Genomic DNA, 22343 nt, shown 5'->3' with positions numbered 1-22343 from the left:
GTATATATATGTGGTAATACTGTCTACATTGTAACTCATTTTAAGTAAACACACAAAGGTAACACTTTATTTGAAGGGGGGTGAATAAGACTGTCATAACACTGTCATAAACATGACATAACACCTGTCGTGAACATGAATAAGCCTTCATGAATATTTATGACTATTGTCATAAAGCGTCATTCGGTAAATTATGACACTTTTAATACAAAGTTGACATTATTCAAAATGCCTTGGTTATGACAACTTGTCATTAACCAAGAAATCATTACTGATATAAATTTGTTATAAAAGTATTACTGATTGCACTTTAAAAATCAGGTATCTTTATGTTATTAAAGGTAAAGTTTAAACAGTAATGATTTCTTGGTTAATGTCAAGTTGTCATAACAAAGACATTTTGAATAATGTCTACTACGTATTAAAAGTGTCATAATTTACCGAATGACGCTTTATGACAACAGTCATAAATATTCATGAAGACTTATTCATGTTCATGACAGGTGTTATGTCATGTTTATGACAGTGTCATGACAGTCTTTTTCACCCCCCTTCAAATAAAGTGTTACCATAATTTCTAAGTTGCATTTACTAGCACAGACCACAGCCCAATAATATGGGTCAATTGCAGTAATCGGAATTAATGCAGAGAGATTAGGCATATGCATGGATCAGTCATTTAAGCTTCATATGGAAAGTCTCATGATTTTAGAGCAGGATATTATTTGTATTGCAGCAGCTAATACAACTACCTTGGAACCCTTTGATAAAACCTTAGAAAAAGCTAACAAGACAAATTGGAATGGTCTGATTAAATTGATAATCATAGAATATTAAGGGAGGGCAAAGAAATGGATCAATCTAATATTTCAATTTAATATCACCTAAGTGAAACTGAGTTTAGGTTTAGGTTTTATGGTACATTTGTTGAGAATTAGTAAGCAAACAGAAACTAAACAAACTTGGATGAATGCATGTGAAAAAGTTTTTTTGGAGGGATTGTCATCAGAAGAAGTCATGAAGATGTTTAGGAAAAAATATTGAGATGAAGGGGGTAGCAAAAAAATGAATGAGAGAGGTGATGAAGATGAAGGCTTTGCATAAACAGATAAGGGTAATCAGTGTAAGAGGATTAATGGAATGAAAAGGAAATATGAAGAGCATTGGTGAGAATAAATGATTTAAAAATTGGTCATTAAAATAGATGAGAAGGACAAAGGGGTGAGAGGGAGTTATAAACAGGGCTGAGAAGATAAATACATTGAAAAAAGCATCACGAAGAGGGATCAGTAGGATGAGGAGGCTGGAAAGAGGTTGTAAAGATGAATTAGGAGGATAAATGGTATGAAAAATGTGCATTAAAAAGTAATAAGGATGAGTAGCGGGATGGAAGTAAGGTAAGGTAATTTTATTTATATAACATTTTCAGCAACAAGGCAGTTCAAAGGGCTTAACATAAATTAAAAGGAAATATAAAAACAATATAATAAACCAAAAGAAAAGAGCAAAAGAAGAAAAATAATCTAATAATGTTGATAAAATAGATTCTTCTGTTCTGAGGTAGTTTTTTTTTTTTCTTCTGGATTCTAAGTTTGTTCTGATCCCTGTTTTGGGTTGGTAGATAATACCCTCTGGGCTTTCTAAGTTATAAATTCGTAAAAGTTGTGAGTACTCCCCAATTTCTAAGTAAAAGTAGAAACTAAATGATAAAAGATAAATATTAGATAAAATGTGCAGAATGGAGAAGACAGATGTAAATATCAATGTCAAATGATTGGATGTAGGGTTGAAGCATGACCTGGCTCCCAGACCAGAAACAGCGCTTTAGCTTTATTTTAAAAGGCAATATCTGTGCTTTTTTTCAAAATACATTCAGTCATATCTCTGATTATCACATTTTTAAAAAAATTCACATTTCATTTTTATAAAATTCTTTAAATATTTAAGTGAATCTGCCTTAAAATAGCTATGCCAAGTTTGTGTTTAAATTAAATGAGGACTCTTTATTCTGAGGAAGTTTCCAGGTATTCTCTCATCTCAGCTGTCAGAAATGAAATCTGTCTGTTGTGCTCCTCTGCAGAAAGAGAACGATGTTCCAGAAGATCGTTGACCAGTCAAAAACCTACGAGAACTGGAACGACTGGACCAAATACATGATGCTTGAGACTACGCGCAAAGAGATTGTCATGTAAGCAGAAATGTGCTAAAATTAATGTTCCACAGGGAAACAAAGACAGTTAGGTCTCAGTCCTGTGTCATGTTTGCAGGGCCATGATGATGACTGCCTGTGATCTTTCTGCAATTGCCAAACCTTGGGAGATCCAGAGCAAGGTAGATCCATGGATGATCTTCTTACAGGCAATTTTAGGATTGTAGGTATAAAGTAGCTCTCCAGTGTAGCTCACAACTATCTTTTAATGGTGATAAAACACACACTCAGGCACAAACTCTGCAAGAACCTAAGATAGAGTAGGGAACGAATGGTATTTTGTCAGCGCTACCATTTTTCTCAGCAGCGTTCGGCGGTGGTTCCTGATGGCCTCATGCATCAAAAAGCAACCTGCTGCTTTTCATTCTCCTCATCACCGCCTGCCAGTCTCAGCATCTTATTTTAGTGAAATATGTAATGTGCACATTGCCTTCAAGCCAGCAACTACTGCATATCAACATGAACAGCAAGCCTATCTGGCCACTCGACAGGCAGTGCTTGATGGTCATTTTTTACCTTTATTTGGCTGTAACAGCCTCACAAAATGTGTTCATTTTCAGTAACACCTGCTTCATATTATTCAATGTAAACACAGACTGAAGTTTTATGGCAAATGCATCATCAATGCTGCATCTAAAAGGAAATTAGGTGGTCTTATAAAGCACAGAGATCGATAAATTACAGTTAAAAATAGATGCTTACACACACTGCATAACAAGTAATATTTTTCATCACTGTTTGACATTGAATCAGACTAAACATTTCCTGCTTTAACTCATTTAGGATTTCCAAAATTGTTTCTGTTTCATAAATGCTGCAATAATGAGAGAGATCTCTTATAATTGCTGCTGCTAATCAGATGGTTATATACTCTAGGATAACTATATCTTTGCCAAATGTTGCTCAAAAACAACAACAAAAAAATTCATATACAGATGGTAGACAGTCTTGTTCATAACATTACTTGGAGCCTGAGCTGCTGTGCTCTATGCAAGAAACGTTGCTGCTGCCGTTGTATTGGGTGATATTTTGTGCTTTTCATCCGGTTCTGGATAAAAAGTGCAGTGTCTCTGTACAAGCCTTGGAGCAATTGTTCCTTCAGAAACGGCTTGATGACTAACTCTTTCAAAATGAGTGTGCTGTGCTGAATACAGAATTTACATATTATTCAACAGATCTTGCTCTGCAGAGTTTTTTGGTTTGCGAGGGCAGATAATATGGGCTTTCATTTCATCAAAGACACAAAGCCAGAAAGCTGCCTCGTGATCTGCAAATACCCTTCTCATTGTGGGCCGTTGTAAAAGCTTTAAAGAATGATTTGAACAACATGGAGGGGAAAGATCTATTATATCAGCATTGTATAAATGCTGGTCCATTTACAGTTTTATATCTTTGCTGAGTACAAGAGCCCCTAAAATTCAAACATAAATCAAAGGAAATTGAGATTGTTAAGCTCCACTTTCTCAAACAAGAGTATTTTTTTATGCTTTAAAACTTATATCCTTCCTTTGTGCTTGCATTGGAAACCAAAATATTGGCAAGGTGACTGAACGCACATCTCAACTCTTCCTCTAGGTGGCGCTGTCTGTGGCTGCAGAGTTCTGGGAGCAGGGAGATTTGGAGAGGACCGTCTTGGAACAGCAACCTATTGTAAGAGTTCAACAAAAAATAACCCAAGCTGGATTAACTTATGCTTCTGTACAATACAATATTTCTGCATATGCTGTGATATGGGGTGGTTGATCTATGTTACCTTTATGTCAAATTTTCTGAAATTTCCTCAGCATTTACACGTTGACTCATTAGACCTGTTGCTGTCAGGATGATTCATCCTGCTAAAGATCCTGAATCTTAATGGCTTTTCTGCTATCACAAAACTACAACCAAGGCTTTTTAGCCAAGCAACAGTGACTTTAGTTGGATATATCAATAGATGATGTTATACATGACCTTTAAAATAATTTATGTGCAAGACTCTTAAGTCTGTGAAGACTGTTTTTCTCTTCTGCTGAGAAAAACAGTTCATACCAAGCTTAAAGGTCATTCTTGTAACACCACAGTTAGAACTGCATGTCACAAACCACATACAAGGAACACAATAAACTACGGACACACATTTACAGCCCAGTCATATTTTTGAGCTTCCTGGTAAAGAAGTGATCAAAGTCTTACAATACTGAAAGAATATTTTCATACAAAAATCTAATCCAATGTAATTACTTAATATCAAAATTTAAGAAACAAGGCGGTAAGGAGACGTTGCACTATGAAGTATTTCTGTTATTTTTTTTATAATTAGCTTTTCCAACTGACTTGTTTCTCTTTTTTTTAATACTTTTTAATGAGAGGAGTAGAATGACTGGAAGGGCTCTTGGGTATAAAGCAGGATAAGGCCTTCTTTTAGCTCCCCATCTGAAGACAGAGAGAAAGAGAAGGACACGATGAGAACAGAGAACAAGCGACAGCAACACAGACCAAATGAACAGACAGATTAAATTCCCTGTGGTGGCAGTGTTGAGCAGAGAGAAGCCATTATGTGGAGCACTGATTCAGAAAGATCGGTCACCGTGGCCTTGACCCAGCCGACCGTACCTTCCCTGGCTCCCCTCAGCTTCCTCGGTTTTGTTCCCTCGTGTCCTTGAGACGCTCCGAGCGTGAGAAGCTCCATCCTACATGTTTTTACCTCCAAATTTAATAGCATCCATCAGGAGGGAAAACTTTTCATTTTGGTACAGTTTGCACTTTTCCAGCAGAGGATTCTGTGACTCACCGCTGCCTGACGGGACTTTGCAGAGGCTGGGGCACTCAAGCTGTTTTTCTTTTCTTTTTTTTTTTTAAATGTGTGGGTGGTAACTTTTACAATTGTGTTCAGGTTGAGCTTGTCACAGAAATTCAAACTTGTATGTGCTGCTCAGGTACATGTTTTTTTTTTTTTTTCTTATTTGAGGGAAGATAAGTGGTCTGCTAGATCTACATTTGAATAAACATTGTAAATACTAAAAGGCTACATGATAAAACAGCTTATTTTTTCAGTTATTTCTTTCTCTCTGGGTACAGGTTTAAGCTGTGAAGGACCAATATATTTTAACCATCCTTGCAGATTAACAAATTTACAGAAAAGATATTAGCAAAGACAGTCTATCCTTTCCCATTGTTCTACTAGAACCACCTCTTATTTACCAACCAATTTCCTTTTCTGTCACCCTCTATTGGTTTCATTTAAGCATATTATTAAATAGTTTACATTCTAAGGAGAGTTGCCATTAACTCTGGAGATAGAAACATAGAAATAATATGTTATTGACAGTGAAAAGGACCTTCAAATAGGAAGTAATAGGTTGTGAGTGGTGGTATTAAAAGTTAATGTTGGAGGCAGTTTCTGGATCACCTTTCAAATGTTGCAGTTAATAAAATTTACATCTGTTCAAGGTGCAAACCATTTCTCATCCGTTGATCTCTGGGGATGCGTTTCCCACTGTAGCTCTGAACAGCCTGTTTTAGATAAACTTTCCTTTGAATGGGTTGAAGTTTGCAACAGACAGCTAATTATGCCAAAGATGATTCATCCATGCCCAACATTAAATCCAGACATTTAGTGTAAAAGTCCTGCAGTTATAAACCTTCCACTCCAAACTTCTGAAGCACAAATTGTCTATCAGGTGAAATATTTTGAACATTTTTTAGCCTTGGTCACAAAATTTCAGTTTTGCCCTGTCAAAATGCAAGACCCTCATCCTCTCTCTGCTATAGATAAGAGAGCTGCAGCTTCAAAACTAAGAAAAGGTAAAATGATTACTGTGTAGAAAAACCCCCAAAATAGACTGTTGAAGCTCATCTTTAAATACAAAGTACCTCTCAAACCATGCCTCATTTAAATCCGGCAAACTAAAAAGATGAAGGCTTTTCTGGTAATGTTATATAAAATATATCTCACAACCAAATAAGAACCAGATGTGCTAATGTATAGAAAAAGCATTAGTTAGCTAGTTATTTCATAACTATGTACTAAAGCCAGAAACTGCATGAAAATATTTTACTTTATTTATTGAGCATCACTGAATGACAAGAGTTTAGTCTTTGGTTCATTGATGTGTTACCTTCTTTCTCTCCTTCAGCCTATGATGGACCGAAATAAAGCGGACGACCTTCCAAAGCTGCAGTGTGGTTTCATCGACTTTGTTTGCGCATTTGTATACAAGGTCAAACATCGTACCTTAGAAGTTCAAACAGAGAGTTTGATGTTCCTTGAGTGTTTTTGATTCCTTCCTACCTTACCCAGGAGTTCAGCCGTTTCCACGTGGAGATCACCCCCATGCTGGACCGTCTCATGAACAACAGGAAGGAGTGGAACGCCCTCAAGGAGCAGCACGAGGCCAAACTGGCAGCCATCGAGGCCGCTAAGCAGGCCAAAGAGGAGGCAGCTCAGAGCGCTGCAGCAGCTAAGCAAGGTGGGAGAGAACCCCAAATGGGACCAAAATGCCAGGTGTAGCATGTTTAAGAAAAAGTTCAGGATGCAAACTGTTTCAAAGGGCTGGAATCATGAAAGTAACTTCTCATCTGTCTTCTCTCTTTATTCTTTCTTCCTTCCTTTTTCCAGCAGCAAGTGCATCCCAGTCAAAGACTTGTATTCTAAGCTAGGAAGTCTGCTGTCACCCCAGCTCACTCACTGTATGTTTGTAGTGTATAGCTTGAGGTCTTTCTAAACTCACTCTGAAAACCAAGTTATCTTCCTGAAAAGTCATTTTAGCTTTCTAACTTATTTACATCTTAAATCAACTTTTTACTTTTTCTCTTCTGCTCTTTCTCTGCACTGCTTTTTTCCCTCTTGCCAGAATTTTGCTTTTTTCTGAAAATCATACATAAAACAGAGAACATTGATGATGAAGGGAGTATTTTCTATACTCCAATTTTTTGATGCAGCATTACCTTGCTGGCCTCTATGAATTGATTATAGATATGTGTGACATTAACCAAAACAGTGCAGGTTATTAGATGTTTATTTATTTATTTATTTTGCTCAAGATGCTTTAAAAACAATAAGGCTACCATAGTTCAACTTGAATGTCATTTATTTTGTATTACTGACACATCTTGATACATTGACACATCTGCATGCTGTAAAATAAGTATTTTATGTTTTTGCAGATAAAAAGTAATGGCTTGTATGAAGGGCATTTGTAATGTTTCTGTGCTATGTACATTAAATTCTCTTCTCTGATTCTATTGACTGGAGAATCTTTAATGATTATATAAACAATTCATCATATGAGGAAAAAATAAGCATTTAGGAGCTGAATGTTTTATAGTGATGCAAGACTTTTTTGTTCATCACTTAGTAAAATAGGATATAACCGTAGTTTTTCTGAACAAAATACTTTTTGTCAGAAATAATCTGCTTTATTGTCCATTAAGTGCATATAAAGAATATGTTTTCCATCAGCATATAGGAAGGACAGACCATACAAATAAATTAAAATAATTAAAAATGAAAAAGTAAATAGGTCCAGTGCATGTTTTTTATATGAAGAAATGATGTACAAACATTCATCTGCTACACCTAAATGTTAAGTACATGTGCTGTAACGTAGAGCTGTTGTTGTTATCCACATGTCATATTAACCTGTTTACACACATATTCACTCAAACATGTAGCACATGAGCTGTAATATAACTGATTACCTCCAGGTAGACAGAAGATACTGATCTGCACATAATAAACCTGGTGAGAAAATACAAAAAAAAAAAAAAAAAAAATCATATGGAAGCACTTAATGCCAACTGGTGATTTTTTTATTTTTTTTCTTGTCTTGAATACTTTTTTACGGAAATATTATTTTCATGTTTTTTAAAGAAAACATTTTAATGATTTGTTTATTTTTGAAGCTCATTTAATATGGGATTGTATAATACTGGTTCTTTCCACAAGAGGGACTAAAGTGAATATCTTCCATCCACTAACAAGCAGCTCTCTAAATCAAAGGTCGTAATCCAAGAAATCATAACTGCATCTTCTAAGTAAGAATCAGTGACGTACATAGTCTGTCTAAGGTACGTGTTACTGTCATATTTTTAGCTAAAATCACATCCCTGCTGCACTTACTATGCATTTAAAAAACCAAAATAGCCTTGCAAAATATTACAAGCATGTCCATTCATCCATGGTCTCTATATCCAGTGGTCATTAAGTAAAAGGCAAGTTATATGTTGGACAGATCTAGAACATTATCATATGAAATAAAAATAAATCTTACATCAATTTTGATTGAAGGCCAGTGATCTACCATTTTTCTGTATTAGAAAGTCAATGGCCAAGTGCACATGAACTGCTGAAGTGTCAACCAGTGAAAGTATGTGGAAAAGCTGACAGTTTTTGAGGGATGTAAACTCCTATTGTAAAAGTTCCCTAAATGTTTTCACAGCTTTAAATAAGACGTCTGTTGTTCAACATTTTTTGACCAATTTCAAAAAGGTTCCTGCAGGCTTACAGAAGAAAAATCACAACTTTTAGTGGCTAGTTTAACAAGTGAATAAATTTATATTGCATGCATATATATCAGATTCAGTGCATTAATTATAATGGAATAAAAATGATTTGTATAAAGGTTGCTCTTAAATGTGTTGAGACAGAACATAAACAAAAACAATATCACTTATATCCACCTCACTAAATAAAAGATGTGCTACAAGTTCTGATTTCCAAAAGAAGTGTTATTTGACACTGATTTTAATTTTGTTCTCAGGCCACATGTTTTCAGGGTTAACTCATGATTATGGGTGGATGTGGTAACATTCTTTATTTAATGTAATTACGACGTGCATGGGTCAGACCAAGCTTTTCAGAACAAGACTTTGTTTTTTTTCTTTGGAAATGTTTCAATGTTTACTATGTTTACTGACGGCAGCTCACACTAAACACAAAACAGAACATATTTTTTGAGGATAGTTGTGGAAAACAAATCCTTGTGTTGCTTAAACCTCACAAGTGCTTTCTGGGTTAAACCATAAAACAAGTTTTGAGATGGAGTCATCTGGTATGAATTAAACTAAAACCACAACACCATTATAATTTAAACTATGGAAAGTTAAGGTTGTGTGTCACACTTTAGCAACTAATGAGTAAAATGAGTGAATGACTGAAACTACAGTGCGTAGGGGTGAAGTTTGCTGAAGTAATGCAGATTCCTGCAGGGGACATCTATAATATACAGTATCTATCAGCTGCACTATTTCCTTCTATCAGTGTGTGCAAACTTTAGTCAATGCTCCCACCAAGAGCCATGTAATAACACTGTTGCAAAACTCCACATGATGCCAGAGATGGATAATGAAAACTGATTGCTACAGGATCCTCCACAGGGGGGCAGTTCATGTGCTAATTTCATCACACTCATTCCTCCGTCCCTCTCTCCCTTAGAAGCAGTGTTGCAATAATAGCATGGATACATAATCTTAAGTGTGTCGTCACTGGTGTGTGACGTAAGTGCCCGTGATGTAAGGGCTGTGCTGGGAGCTCAAAGGATTGCCGTATACGGTGCTGATGATCAGCGGAGCTTGTAAGGCTCGGCTCTGACGCAGGAACATCCCGTGACTGCAGAGGGGAAAGGCAGGGGGAGAGCCGCGGCTGCAGTGCACCCAGAGAGCCAATAGGAAGGAAGACTCTGCCTCATTCTAACTGTTCAGGGGCAGTCGTGATTGCAATGCTGGCAGCCAGTAAGCCAGAGTGGGGAAAGCAATGCAAGACTATTTATAGGACAGCTATGCATGGGCTGACTGCAGTTTCCAAGCAGAGAAAGTCACTTGACTAGTTTGTCCAGGGTTTCTGACACGGCAATGCATTTCATAATGCGCTGACCAAAGGTTGATAAAATGCTGAAGTTCAGACTGGATCACATGTTGAATTGATTAACCCATATTTGCCCAAGTGCATGTATTAAGTTCTCCAAATCTACTTTCTGTTTGTTTTTATTCTGTTTTTAGACTGTGTTATTGAATTTATCATTTAAATACATAATCTCATTATATACATTCACAGGGAACACAAAGTACAACAGCTTAAAACTTTAGGGATTTAATACATTTATCATTGTTTGATAATGAATAATATTGTGTAATTTGGTGTGTGTGTTTTTGCATGCTTTAAATTAAATTTAACTTGATTTAGAGCTAGGCACATGTTCTAACCCTAGAATTAACACAATGTCTTTTCTTTTTTATCATGATAATTTTATTCCTGCAGTGCTTTAAATCAAAGTGCTGTGCGAGCAATTAACAGAAAATAAAACAATTCAATGGACTCCATATTTTACCATGTTTTATTTGTTTAATAGAAATTACAAAGTAATGAAGCAATATTAAATTTGTGATAAAATCATTCAGTCGAGGTAAGATTTATTTGACTGTGTTGAGATAAAAAGCCTTAATTTAATTGGAGTATTGTAGGTTGAAATTAACTTCTTGAGTTACCTTTTTTATGTGTTTTTAAATGTAAGGTTGGAGTCCCAAATTAAACCCATATATTTAATCTCCAGTTCCTGTTTCCAGTGATGCTCAGTGATGCTGGTTGTTTGGTTTCTCTGCCCTTTGTGAACATTATGCAGACAGTTTTTTTGGTGTTTAGTAAACAGTAGGCATCTCACAACAAACTTAGTGTTTTTGTCAAAGCATTTGCAGGAATTGGGCTGGTTGTCTTAATGTCTTTTGGTTCCCTATTCACCACAGAAAAAAATAATTTACTAATACAAATTAGAGTTCATTAGAGCTCCATGTTGTACCCAAAATATGTACTATAACTACAACATTTTCAAATACTTGAGTATGGTTTATATTCTTGAAAGTACCTAACTAAATAAAACACACCTGATGTGATCTTATTAGTTTTATATAAGCTTCAATGTTTGCAAAACACATATTCATAAAAAAAGGGGTAATAAAAAATAAAAAAAACTTAGGGCCCAAAAGAGAATCCGGGCCCTGGATTACAGCCCCTCTAAGTTCTATCTAGCATCTGGCCTGGTTCACAATCATCTCCAACTCCTCCATGTTAATGCTGCTTTACTTTAAATTCTTGTGATGTTTTGCATGTGAGAAAGCATGAAGGATAGGAACAAAGTTCACCATCAAAGAATAGAAAATTATATTTGTGTTGTCTGTGTTGATAAGGTTGTAAAATCTACAGTTTTATCCGATTTCAAAAGTTTTAAATCAATCTGTGACAGATCTTACAAAAATAGTATAACTGACACTATAAGACTGACAGATTAAGGGCCTAATAATATTTAAAAGAAAATATTTGTGTCACTTTTGTGTCACAGCACATGACTCCTGATTGCAAAGTGGATAAAAAGCCCACCTAACTGTGAAATGATAGAGATGGTTGGCTTCCAGTTAAATAAGAAAAGAATATTAAAGAAGCAAAATGAGATTCCAGTAACATTATCTGAAGACGGGATGTGACCTTTTTATCATTGTCTCAGATTTTCTTTGCACAAGCACAAAACCAAGTCAATTTATCTCAGTGTGAGCATGTTGTGTGTGCGTGTGCGTGCGTGTGTGCGTGTGCGTGTGCGTGCGCGTGCGTGTGTGTGTGTGTGTGTGTGTGTGTGTGTGTGGCTGCCTGGATCAGCATGCCTCATGAGGACAGTTTAAGAGGCTTATCCAACAACTCCAGCAATAAGCAGGATCTATGCAGAAAGCAAATGTATCACAAACTAAAGTACATCCACTCCACCTGCATCTGCTCAGCGCTCGAACACCAGCGCTCCATGAATCAGCGTTGAAATCCCCCGAGGGGTTCTCAGATATTCGTGGGTTAATATTATTTATAGACAGCAGAAAATGCATTTCAAACAATGTACAATGACATGTAATCAGATTATAGGTTAATCTTTTTTTTTTATTTCTGACCAAGATAAACATTTATATTGCCCAACTGTATATTACTGTATCTCTTATTGTTCTGCCTGCTTTTAAAAACATAGGTACAAAGTCAATGTGCTTTAAAAATACATTTACCAGAACAATGAGTCATAAATTCTGCAAAACAAAAATAATTAACCTTTTTAGACATAGCTGAAGATGACACATTTAATAGGATACCATCTAATTTTTATTTCCAACTTGAACTGTTTAAAATGAATAGGGAGAAAACATATTTGTGAACAATGCATGCTCATAACCTACTCGTTTTTTTCTTGAAGTTACAGATCAGGAATGTTGAAGATTTTAAAATGTTTACTTAGAAAATAGATCCTCCTTTGTTCTTGAACTTCTGCAGCTGGTGTATAAGTTGATCAAGCCAATCAGTCCCAGTAAAAGTTAATACTTTTAGTGGAATCAAAGGTTTTTCTTCTAACCTTTTGTGTCTGATTGAACTTCATTACTCCACATGACTGATTTACTAAAAAAATCTTGGTCCCTTGATTCTAACATTGTCATGACACTCAGAAATTTAGGAATGTTAACTAAAACAGCTGTTTTAGTTAAGTTTGTTTAGCTAAGATTTTTTATGTACTAAATGGCTCATTCAAAGTCTAGACTGAAGTCCATCTGAGAACCCGTGAAAAGAGCCAAAACTGATGTACACACAGTTGCTCTCCACCCAGGCTCACTGAGCTTGAGCTACTTAGTTCTTGTAATGGGGAAAAAAAACTTTAGCAGAAGACTGGTTGCACAAAGCATTGATGGAGTACAATCTGCTGCTTTCTGCAGTTTGTTACAATTTTATCTTCAAAATCAGGATTTGAAAATGTTGTTATATAAAACAATATCCTGTTTCCCTATGTAAATTTACTTCTTTTTTTTTTAGAAAACACTGGAAACACAGGCAAATAATATATGCTTTATGTTGTGCAACAAAACACCTAACTCATTTAGCATTTGCAAAGACGTTACTCATGCAGTGGCAGGTGCTGAAGCACCTCTCCGGAGAAATATGTGAGTGGAGCATATTATTGCTCAGATGAGCAACAGTGCTGAGTATAGAGCATCTTGATCTTGCTATTATAGGACATAATGTTGCACATGTCATTAGGGCAAATTTGCATGTAATGTACTCAGTTTTTGCCAGATGGTATCAAGTCAGTATGTAAAGCTAATAACAGTAACAATTAATCTGATAATATAATATGTAAAGAGAAAGAAATGAATTAACCACAGCCTCATGAACTGCAAAGGTAATTTCAATGGGCACTGAAGAAAACTTAAAAAGTCGAGCAATAATTAACTTACATGGCTAAAAATTGATTTGTCCAGAACAGATTTATTTTTTTTTTCATTTTCACCTGTTGTTAAACCTTTGAGTTCATAAAACAAATCAAAAACAAAATGAGTAAAAATACAAGACAATGTTTTTAAATTAATTTTTTTTTTTTACTAAGGGTAAGAGAAACCCTACCAACTACTCAACTACAATATCTGCTCAACCTATGAAACCACTCAAATAAAACCTGTCTGGCATCTTGAAGTAGGCTAATGGCTCTAAACAAATCATTTTTCCTTCAGCTAATGCAATTCAAGAACCCTTTCAAATGGTCCTTTAGCTCATTGATCCACATGTTTTAAATTTCACCTTGCATTCAAATTAAAGGTCCCGACATGTAAGGGGGGATTAACGTCAATCCATATTAATCTGATGCAAAATATGATGCACTTCCCTCTTGCCTTTGTTTAAAGTACTGACTGCATTGGAATCACAGGCCTGTATGAGGATCGTGGCACAGCGGTCAAATCAAATCACAACTCAAATCTGATTCAAATGGTGGGTCGTGACCTTAAATGGACTGTTGAAGCTAAAAGCTCATTGTTAGTTATTTTATACTATCTTTGTTAATAAAATTTGTTTGATGATCTGAATCACAAAAGTGTGACAAAAATGCAAAAACAGGAATGTCCTAAGGTGGCAAGAACTTTTTTACAGCAGTATAAGTCCAGCTGCCATTAGATCCTATTTTTAAAGGACTTTCAAATTTGTTTACAAAACAACATGAGAGTCCATGACAGGCAAAATTATGAAGTTTGGATTTCGAGGTAATGTCCTCCTCCTGGTGTTTCTGTCTGTTACTTCGAACCTCATGGGGGATAAAGCTGTGTGTCTGATATCTCTGCAGTGCAGAGCTGCTTCTTTTGCTGCAGTCACGACTACCCCACAGTAACAGCCGTACAGAGGATAGCAGGACAGGAAATGGCTGACAGGATGATTTCTAATCTCCTCTGGCTTTGGCTTTACAGTCATCAGATTTAAAGGTTAATACTTCTGCAAATAGCTGTTTTAACACGACTTTTAATAGCTCATGAATTACTGTTATATTTATCTGAATGCGTTCAGAAATTTAAAAAGAGACTATAAACAAGTAAGTAAAAGACACGCTGCTGAAACTCAGCGGTGGTTTGCTCTGCTGTGACTCAAAAAAGTTGAAAGGGTCACATTTGTTTGGCACCTAAAGTTACAACAAATTTCACATGATAAATCCATATTCCAGTTTTTGCTGAAGAAATAAGAGGCCATGCATGCAGCATTGCTGGTGTAAGGATCTTCTGTGCAGTCACATCATTGGTGTGGTCACTGACATGTGAATCACTGTCTAGCCAGGCAGAAAATTGCCAGCGGCCTGTTAATAGGGTGTTGTTAACCAAAGAAGGAGTGAAAATAGTGAATGTCTGTTAGTGTGCCATTGCGTGTGCTTGAACACCAGAGAATGCAGATTTGTGAAGACAAACCAAAGACATTGTGACGTTGATTCTTCGTCCAATTGTTCTTGCAGTGTGAAGAGCATCTGTAAGCAAACAAGCTAAAACTGTTAGTATTTAAACTCTAGAAACTGTTAAGGTGACATTTAACCTCTGCAAATTCTATCAGGTTTGCATTAATACACCTGTCTGCTGCTTATGTACTGTTATCCATCCCGTACCCCTACTGAGACAGTGGTTCTTAAGTGACAAGAGGTCCTAAAAGAGCTCAAAATAGGCAGAACTAAGCAGACTGAAATCTGATTACCTAAGAATGATTTTGCACAAAAGAATGTACTAAACATGTTTTGTATAGTCCTCAGACCTATCCAGACCCAATCAAAGAAACATAATAGGTCAACCTTTTATCTGTACAGTTAATATGTGTTTCTTGTTAAATAAACAAAAGCAAAGCCAGAATATTGTTCATTAGGATTTTATTTTTGGAGGCAAATCAATGAATATATGTACTTTATACAGTATATGAGGAGCACATCTCTACAGTTTCATAATGTAAACAATCTCTGAAGAGAAATGTATTCAGTTTAAAAGGAAGCCATAGTCGTCTGTTTTAAACTATTTACATGAATTAAAATATAATTTATAACATCAGATACTTTAGCTTCTATGAAACTAGATTTTAACAATTCAAAAATACTGAAATGCCTTTGTCTCCACATTCTCAAGAAATATGAAATTACACAACAGAGAAAAAAAACACCCTTTGAAGACATCAAAACTAAGTGGCATATAAATAAAAAAGAAAAAGAAAACATGAAATAAAACCAACATATGTAAAAATATAAAATCTCACTAGCAGTATTTACTTTTTTGTTTTACCAAAAAAAACTAGGTTAAAAAAAGAAGAAAAAAAATCATTTTTGAATTTGATAGTCATTAGATCTAAAGAGACAGTGAAATGAACAGTAATGAAAAACAACATAAACATATGCCCTTTTATATCCACCCCCAAAAAACAGAAAGAAAAAAACACTCACTCATATTAAGCAGATTTGACAGTTTACAGTCCCAAATAAGTATCTGTTTGACATCAGTGTCGCCTTTTAGTTTGTCAGATTAGCCATTAAGTTCTTTGAACACTTCATTTTAACTCGGCCCATATTGCAAGCACTCCTGTCGCGGTCGGGGATAATTTCATGGCTTAAAACAAACAGTGAGTGACGCAAAGTTTTACCGAGCCATGGTGTTAAAAACGTAACATCTAGAACTGAATCTCGGGACGTTTTCACATTTGTTCACAACCCTTGGTGAATCATTGCTCTTTATTTTTACTTTTTTTTTGGTCAGCTTGCCTATTAAGAAGTTTGTTTTCTCACCATTTTCCATTTTTTTCTGAAATGAAGAGTGGAAAGAAAGATATTGCATTCTTATGAGGGTAATTCCCTTTGGAAGGTTTTTTTTAAATAAGTTTTTTTTATTTTTTATTTGGATTCGCTGCCTATTGACCTAGCACCTAGACCAAATAGACAGCAGTTATTAATGTTGAAATGTGTCAACGTGTTCTCAAAACACTGCGAAGAATGACCCACATCAAAGTTTTCTATAAGAAAGTATATAATAATCTAGATATCTACACAAACACACAAATATATATATATATATTCATATATATGTATATACCTTTTTTTATAATATGGCTATTGAAAAAATTACGTCAGTAATTATTTAATAATAAACCACGTTGGATTGGAAAGAAGTTTAAATAGTAATATTAAAAGCTAATGATAGCTTAGTTTCCCCCCAAACTGATTTTTAAGGCTTGCCATGTTAGACATGGGATTGATCCGATTCCACTTAACCCTTGAAAAGCCTCACAGGCACAGAGGCAGTCACTGTAGAAACCATAGCAGTACTGCAGGCTCAAGGTTGAACTTTAATTTACAGGAAAAGACAGCGTATACCTCTCCTTTACGTTATCGACTGGTCATCTGCAAGGAAACCTGAACTGGATAATTGCCTGAATGTTTTTCAAGAAGAATGCACCCTCCCATGTCGACCTTTATTCGATCCAAAGTAAGGTGCAGCAGTGAAACTAGGATTTCTACAGTGCCAACATCGGCTGTTGGAAAATATTCACCAGCTTTTCTTCAACACCTCCCTGCCACATTCCTTTACCAGACTATACATGAACTGTATAGTTATTGGCCGTAAAGTAAGTGCTTTAAGCAACTCTGATTCAAACCAAATCTGTGCACCATCAAAAGGTGGTAATAATATAGTTACAACAGCTTACAAGAAGAAAATACAGTGAAGGTAGTTCACCAATTAGGACGATTTGTGCAGTGAGAACGTTAGATCAGCGTGTTCCGTTTATCTGCTTTTCTGACCACATTCTTCCTGTAGATTATTTTTAAAATGGCAGTCTACATACAGTACAGCAGCCTATTTAATCTGCAGCTTAACAGTTGCCCATGTAATAGCTCAACAATCAACCACACACTGTACATTATTACCTCCGTTTTTCACAAAGGCTGTCTTGAGATTATTACGTATTGCATCGGAAAATTGCTTTTTAAGAAAACAAGGAAAACAAAATCCACATTAAGATACAAAATACAGCCTTCTAGCGTGATTATCTATGGTGATACCTTTTCATTTGTTGTTTTTTTTTCCTTTTTGCTACAGTGTTGTGTTGGACTTTGTGTGAAGTTGGGATTTCCCCTTCATTTCCTCCCTGTATACTGAACAAAATTAACATACTGAAACAAAACAGACCTGAAATCTCCTGTCTTATTAGTAATCAAGTGTGACCCACCACCAAAAAATAAAATAAAATAAAAACACACAATAAATTTCATGTTTACAATGAGGCATAGTGCTATATACACATTATATATTCATATATTATCTTTTTAACATGTAAACCAGCACATTCTCTCACTTTTTAGTAGTATACATACTAAGCACAAAACCTTACTCAGTTCACAAGTTGTTGTTTTTTGTGTCCTTTTTAACAGACGACACCTTGTTTTCAATCAGTATGTATAGCACTAAAGTGTTAGTTTTGGACATCTGTGAGCCTGAAGAGGAAGGCATCCACTCCAGAATCTTGACTTGCTGTTATTTCATTTTTAAGCACTGAATAAGGCGCCTTTGTACTTAGTGTGCGTTCCTAATAAAGTCAAAGGAGAAACAAGTGATGTAAACATTCAATTTTTTTGTGTATGTGTGTGTGTTACCAAGATGTGGTTTAGATAGAAAAGACAAGAACTGGGACGGGGAGATTATCTGGCAAAAACGGGGAACTTTGTGAGGGGAGACCTGGAGAAGATGAGGCCTTGAACCCACAAAGAGAAGTTAGGGATGGAGAAAGAGTTAGGCTGCGTTTTTTTCTGGATGTCCTAGGCAAGGAGAGGGTGAGCAGATAAAAACAGGGGGAGTGGCACTTCCTTGAAGACAACATGAAAACGAGTGCAGTTAGAGACGATTTTGAATTGATTCTTCACCAATGAAGCGCACACAAGGAACAACCAGTCCACCAGATTGCTGTTCGACCTCTCACTGACCCGTAAGCGTCAGCAGTGTCCAACTCAAACACGAGACAAAGACAAAACATTCAATTACACGAGGATACAACGTTGAGACTCCAACAAACGGACACTGTTATGAGGCAAGCGGAGGACAGACTACAAACAGAGATCACCTCTGTCACAAGGAGCTTAGAAAACTAAACCTACACCCCTTATAACACCCTACTCCCCTCATCAGCTGTGAAAGCTTTAATCTTTAAGAAAACAAACTTTTGATGCTGTGATAATAGAGGAGGAGGGACAGCGTTCAGGAGAACCGCTAAACACAAAGACGGTCAGGACCTGGATGAAGGGATGTGAGGTAGAGACGCTCATCTGACCCGGTAGATGACGAGAAATCGAATTCTCAGCCGGTTACTTTCGTAGTTCTTAATCAGCTGATCCCTTGCCAGCTCCCTGGCTGCATTGTTGGTGGGGAGTTGATGCCACCAGATTGGCAGGATTCAGAGACTCTCTTAAGTTTTTCAAGGCATGCTGCTGCTGGCTGCTGCTGGAATGCACACTAGCTGCTAACCAGATCCAGTCTGAAGTTACCAAGCAAATCCATCTTTTGAAGCACCACATCGCTCCACAATCTTTGTGTGGGGACAACACGATGATTACATTCAGCTTCTTAAAATACATTCCTGCTCCATCTGTGACCGTAGTGTATTAATGGGTAATGCATTTTGTGCTTATAAAACCAAACAGTTCACTAACCCTAAATAAACACAATATCTTTAAAGACTACAACTTTGTGTTGTATTCAGTATTAACTCAATAGATGATTTGATTGAAATGGACTGGTGTAGAGAACACCTTGCATGGCTGGAACATGCAAGCAGGCTGTGAGGAAGGAGGTTTTACAGAATATTTTAGTATTTTTCCCATATATCTATAAATGTTTGTCAGGTTTATTTGCACATAGACTTTTTTAATATATTAATATTGGCCCAAATTTCCATATTGCGGCCAAATTAAAACCTTTTCCTATGTTTGAACTCATTACAAAAATCTCAGAAATGACAAACTACCTTATGTTGCTGTAAAATAAATTCCTGTCGTGCTTGATGCACTTGTTCCTATTGTATGTTAAACTACATGTAATTGAAGTGATGGACATTCCAGAGAACAAAATGTTTTACTCACAAATGACACCATTATTTGTGTTTACCTTTAGAAGAAATAACAGACATGTCAGGATATCGTCGCAGTTGAAAAGATTTATAAAGGATTTGTCAAAATATTGTCTAAATTAAGGCTATTTAAACAAGCTAAGTGTGTTTAAAGGATTTTTAAAAATTTCTTTAAACTCAGAGTCAAATAAGGGGTTTTTGTTTTACTACCTAAAATAGATATGTGACCCAGAACCCAGCTTTGCTTTAGTTTAGTTCTGTCAATGAGTTGGGTTTCAACTTGCGATAAACTCATAACTACAAATGGGTTATTTTCCAGTAAAAAGTAAGCCAATATCAGCTGTTTCTAAAGTGTTAAGTATTATCATTGAGATTCCAGAGAAAGTGCCCACACTGACAGTCAGCTGACCGAAAAAAGCTACTACGATTGTCCCATGTACAACAAAGACAAATTTGGCTGTAAAGATTTCCGATCATGAAAACCAATGACAAGAATGACATGGCAACTAAATGAGTCCAAACTGTCTCTGTTATTATAGTAGTTCTGCTTTAAACTAAAGTTGGCAAGCTAAGAGAGATGGCAACAGATGGCAGGATAGCTACCTCAGCAGACAACCCAACTAATCATTAATCAGATGATATCAGCTTTTTATACCATAGAGAAAACATTGAGAAGAGATAATATTCTTTACTGTTAATCTAAAGCTAAATTTCTGAATCATGGTCTTTTTACTCACACCAGTCTAAATCCTGAAATTAATTCAGTTTATGAAATTACTTGACATTTAGTTGCAGTCCAATCCAGTTTTTTTCACATTTCTGCCTTTAAACATAAATTAGAGAATCCTATTTTTTTCCAAGTCAACGGCCATCTTGATCTATTTGTAAATCTATTCTAAGGTAAGGTTTTAACCTAAATGAGTTTTATCGAAAACTCCTTCCTCGGTCTAAATTGGTTGTAAAAATATGAACAATGTTTAAAAAATAAATAGTTTAAATAGGGTCTTTGTGTGTAAAGCATTCACTAAACAAAGCCCACAGCAGCCAGTAGCAGAAGCTAAATATTTAGCATGGCAGAGTTAGACACAGAAGGGGGACAGAGGAGAAATTTACCTCTGTTACAGTGCATAGATCAAATCAAGGAAGCACTACAATTACAAAAAAGAAAACATGACTTTTTTTCTTCATTTTAGGTTTGTAAACTTTTATCAGTCATCCATTGATTACATTAAATAATGTGTTTGTTATATACTTTGTCCATGAGACACACACAAACACGCACACTCACACAAACACGCACTCACACAGAGTAAGTTTAAAAATTTATAACATACACAATTATTCGCTAAAACAAAACAGACTTTTTTTTCACATCCTGGTTATATGACCAGACAAGCAAACACAGCCTGCAGGTTCACCATTTGTGACCAGAAAAAAGGGAGCTTTTCTCTCTTCGTTTTTTCTTGTTTTTTTTTGCTTACAAAACAAACAGAGTGAAGGACACGCACACGCAACGACACACACTACAACGACCAACGCAACGCAGGGATAGCAAGGATTTGCTACAGGTTTTTTATGCCCGTTCTTCCAAGGCAGGGCAAAGACGACACCAGTACAGACAGGAAGCAGCTTTGTTGTTACCTTTGTTCAGAGAACTGTATCATTGTTGTTTTTAGCTGTTGTACCATTGCTGTTTAAAGTCCTTTTTTCTCCCTCCTGTCTCTTAACTCCTCGCGGTGACTTCCTTGTTTTTTAGCAGTATGCTCCGGTGAAAGAGACTTAAAAAATCAAGGTCCTTGTTACGTTATTCCAACAGTAAAAATGTAAACATTTTGCGAGGTTGCCTTGCACGGAGGTACTGTGGGCAGACCCTTGTTGTCAGCGGGGTTCTGCTGCAGTTTACTAAGGCTGGCCAGCCAGCAATGCTGGACTGTCAACGGTGCAGGGACTTCTGGGCCTCCTTCAGCAGAGTGTCAAAGTCCAGTGCATCATACTTACTCTTGACAGGGCCAGGGCCAGCCTCATCTGAAACACAGAAACACATTGAGGTCACAAAAGGTCCTTGTAGAAATCAAGCCTGAAACATTTACAGCCTCAATAAGGTCACAGAGCTAACGTAAAAATCTGCACCATCAGTCAACGTCATTCTGCCGACTTCTGATAAATGCATTTTTTGATGAGCAAAATGTACCACACATTGCAAGAAGTCTATTTTATTGTCTAATTGCTTCATTAGCTGACACAACTATGTTATTAAGGTAGCAGGATGGATGTATAGATGCTTTCTAGTGTGAATAGACTGCATTTCAGTTTTAGCTGTTTGAAATGGCCAAAAACAGCAGACATGTCATACCTCTGAAGATTTGTTCACTTTTCCAAAAACTCAAGTCAAGCTGCAGTGAAACATGACATTTTTCTGCTTTCTATATAGTCACAGAACCTCAATAATAAAAAAATCAAAGTACCCCTTTGAATTTAGCTTCCATTTAGTTTTTATCCAAAAACTTTCAGAACAATTTTCCCGCTTTGTACTTGACTTGTGACTACAGTCTCTACTCAGTTTACAGTCTTGTTAGCTTTGTGTTCAATTATTATCAATATTCATATTGTGAAAATTATTATTTTCCAAATAAAAAAGCGGGTAATGCATTAGGAAATGGCTTCTTAGTGATTCACAAACTGTTTTCTTCTTACTATGTAGCTGTTATTCAGATACACCACTCAACAGTTCAGTTACTTCAGGGT

At 36.1% G+C, this 22343-nt stretch overlaps 2 protein-coding genes across 6 annotated transcripts in view; one reads left to right on the top strand and one right to left on the bottom strand.

Annotated features, from left to right (window-relative positions):
- Nucleotides 1–7023, top strand: part of pde6a (phosphodiesterase 6A, cGMP-specific, rod, alpha) — a 34382-nt gene extending 27359 nt beyond the window's left edge. For 4 of the 5 annotated variants that reach the window (XM_015047684.1, XM_015047681.1, XM_015047683.1 and 1 more), the window contains 6 exons: nucleotides 2081–2188; nucleotides 2268–2331; nucleotides 3785–3859; nucleotides 6325–6408; nucleotides 6489–6657; nucleotides 6807–7023. In XM_015047684.1, coding sequence (XP_014903170.1) covers nucleotides 2081–2188; nucleotides 2268–2331; nucleotides 3785–3859; nucleotides 6325–6408; nucleotides 6489–6657; nucleotides 6807–6847 — 541 coding nt within the window. In that variant the 3' untranslated portion in view covers nucleotides 6848–7023. The remainder of the gene's footprint in view (nucleotides 1–2080; nucleotides 2189–2267; nucleotides 2332–3784; nucleotides 3860–6324; nucleotides 6409–6488; nucleotides 6658–6806) is intronic. The other variant, XM_015047685.1, reaches the window with a different exon arrangement.
- Nucleotides 7024–16346: 9323 nt separating this feature from the next.
- Nucleotides 16347–22343, bottom strand: part of ppargc1b (peroxisome proliferator-activated receptor gamma, coactivator 1 beta) — a 118666-nt gene continuing 112669 nt past the window's right edge. The window contains exon 15 of the mRNA XM_015047680.1: nucleotides 16347–21623. Within this exon, the coding sequence (XP_014903166.1) occupies nucleotides 21532–21623 (92 nt within the window). The 3' untranslated portion in view covers nucleotides 16347–21531. The remainder of the gene's footprint in view (nucleotides 21624–22343) is intronic.

Source organism: Poecilia latipinna, unplaced genomic scaffold (assembly GCF_001443285.1).
Source record: "Poecilia latipinna isolate Pla-1442-1.1 unplaced genomic scaffold, P_latipinna-1.0 Scaffold839, whole genome shotgun sequence".
Classification (NCBI taxonomy): domain Eukaryota; kingdom Metazoa; phylum Chordata; class Actinopteri; order Cyprinodontiformes; family Poeciliidae; genus Poecilia; species Poecilia latipinna.
Note: the sequence above shows the minus strand (reverse complement) of the source record. Positions and strands in the feature narration are given on the sequence as shown.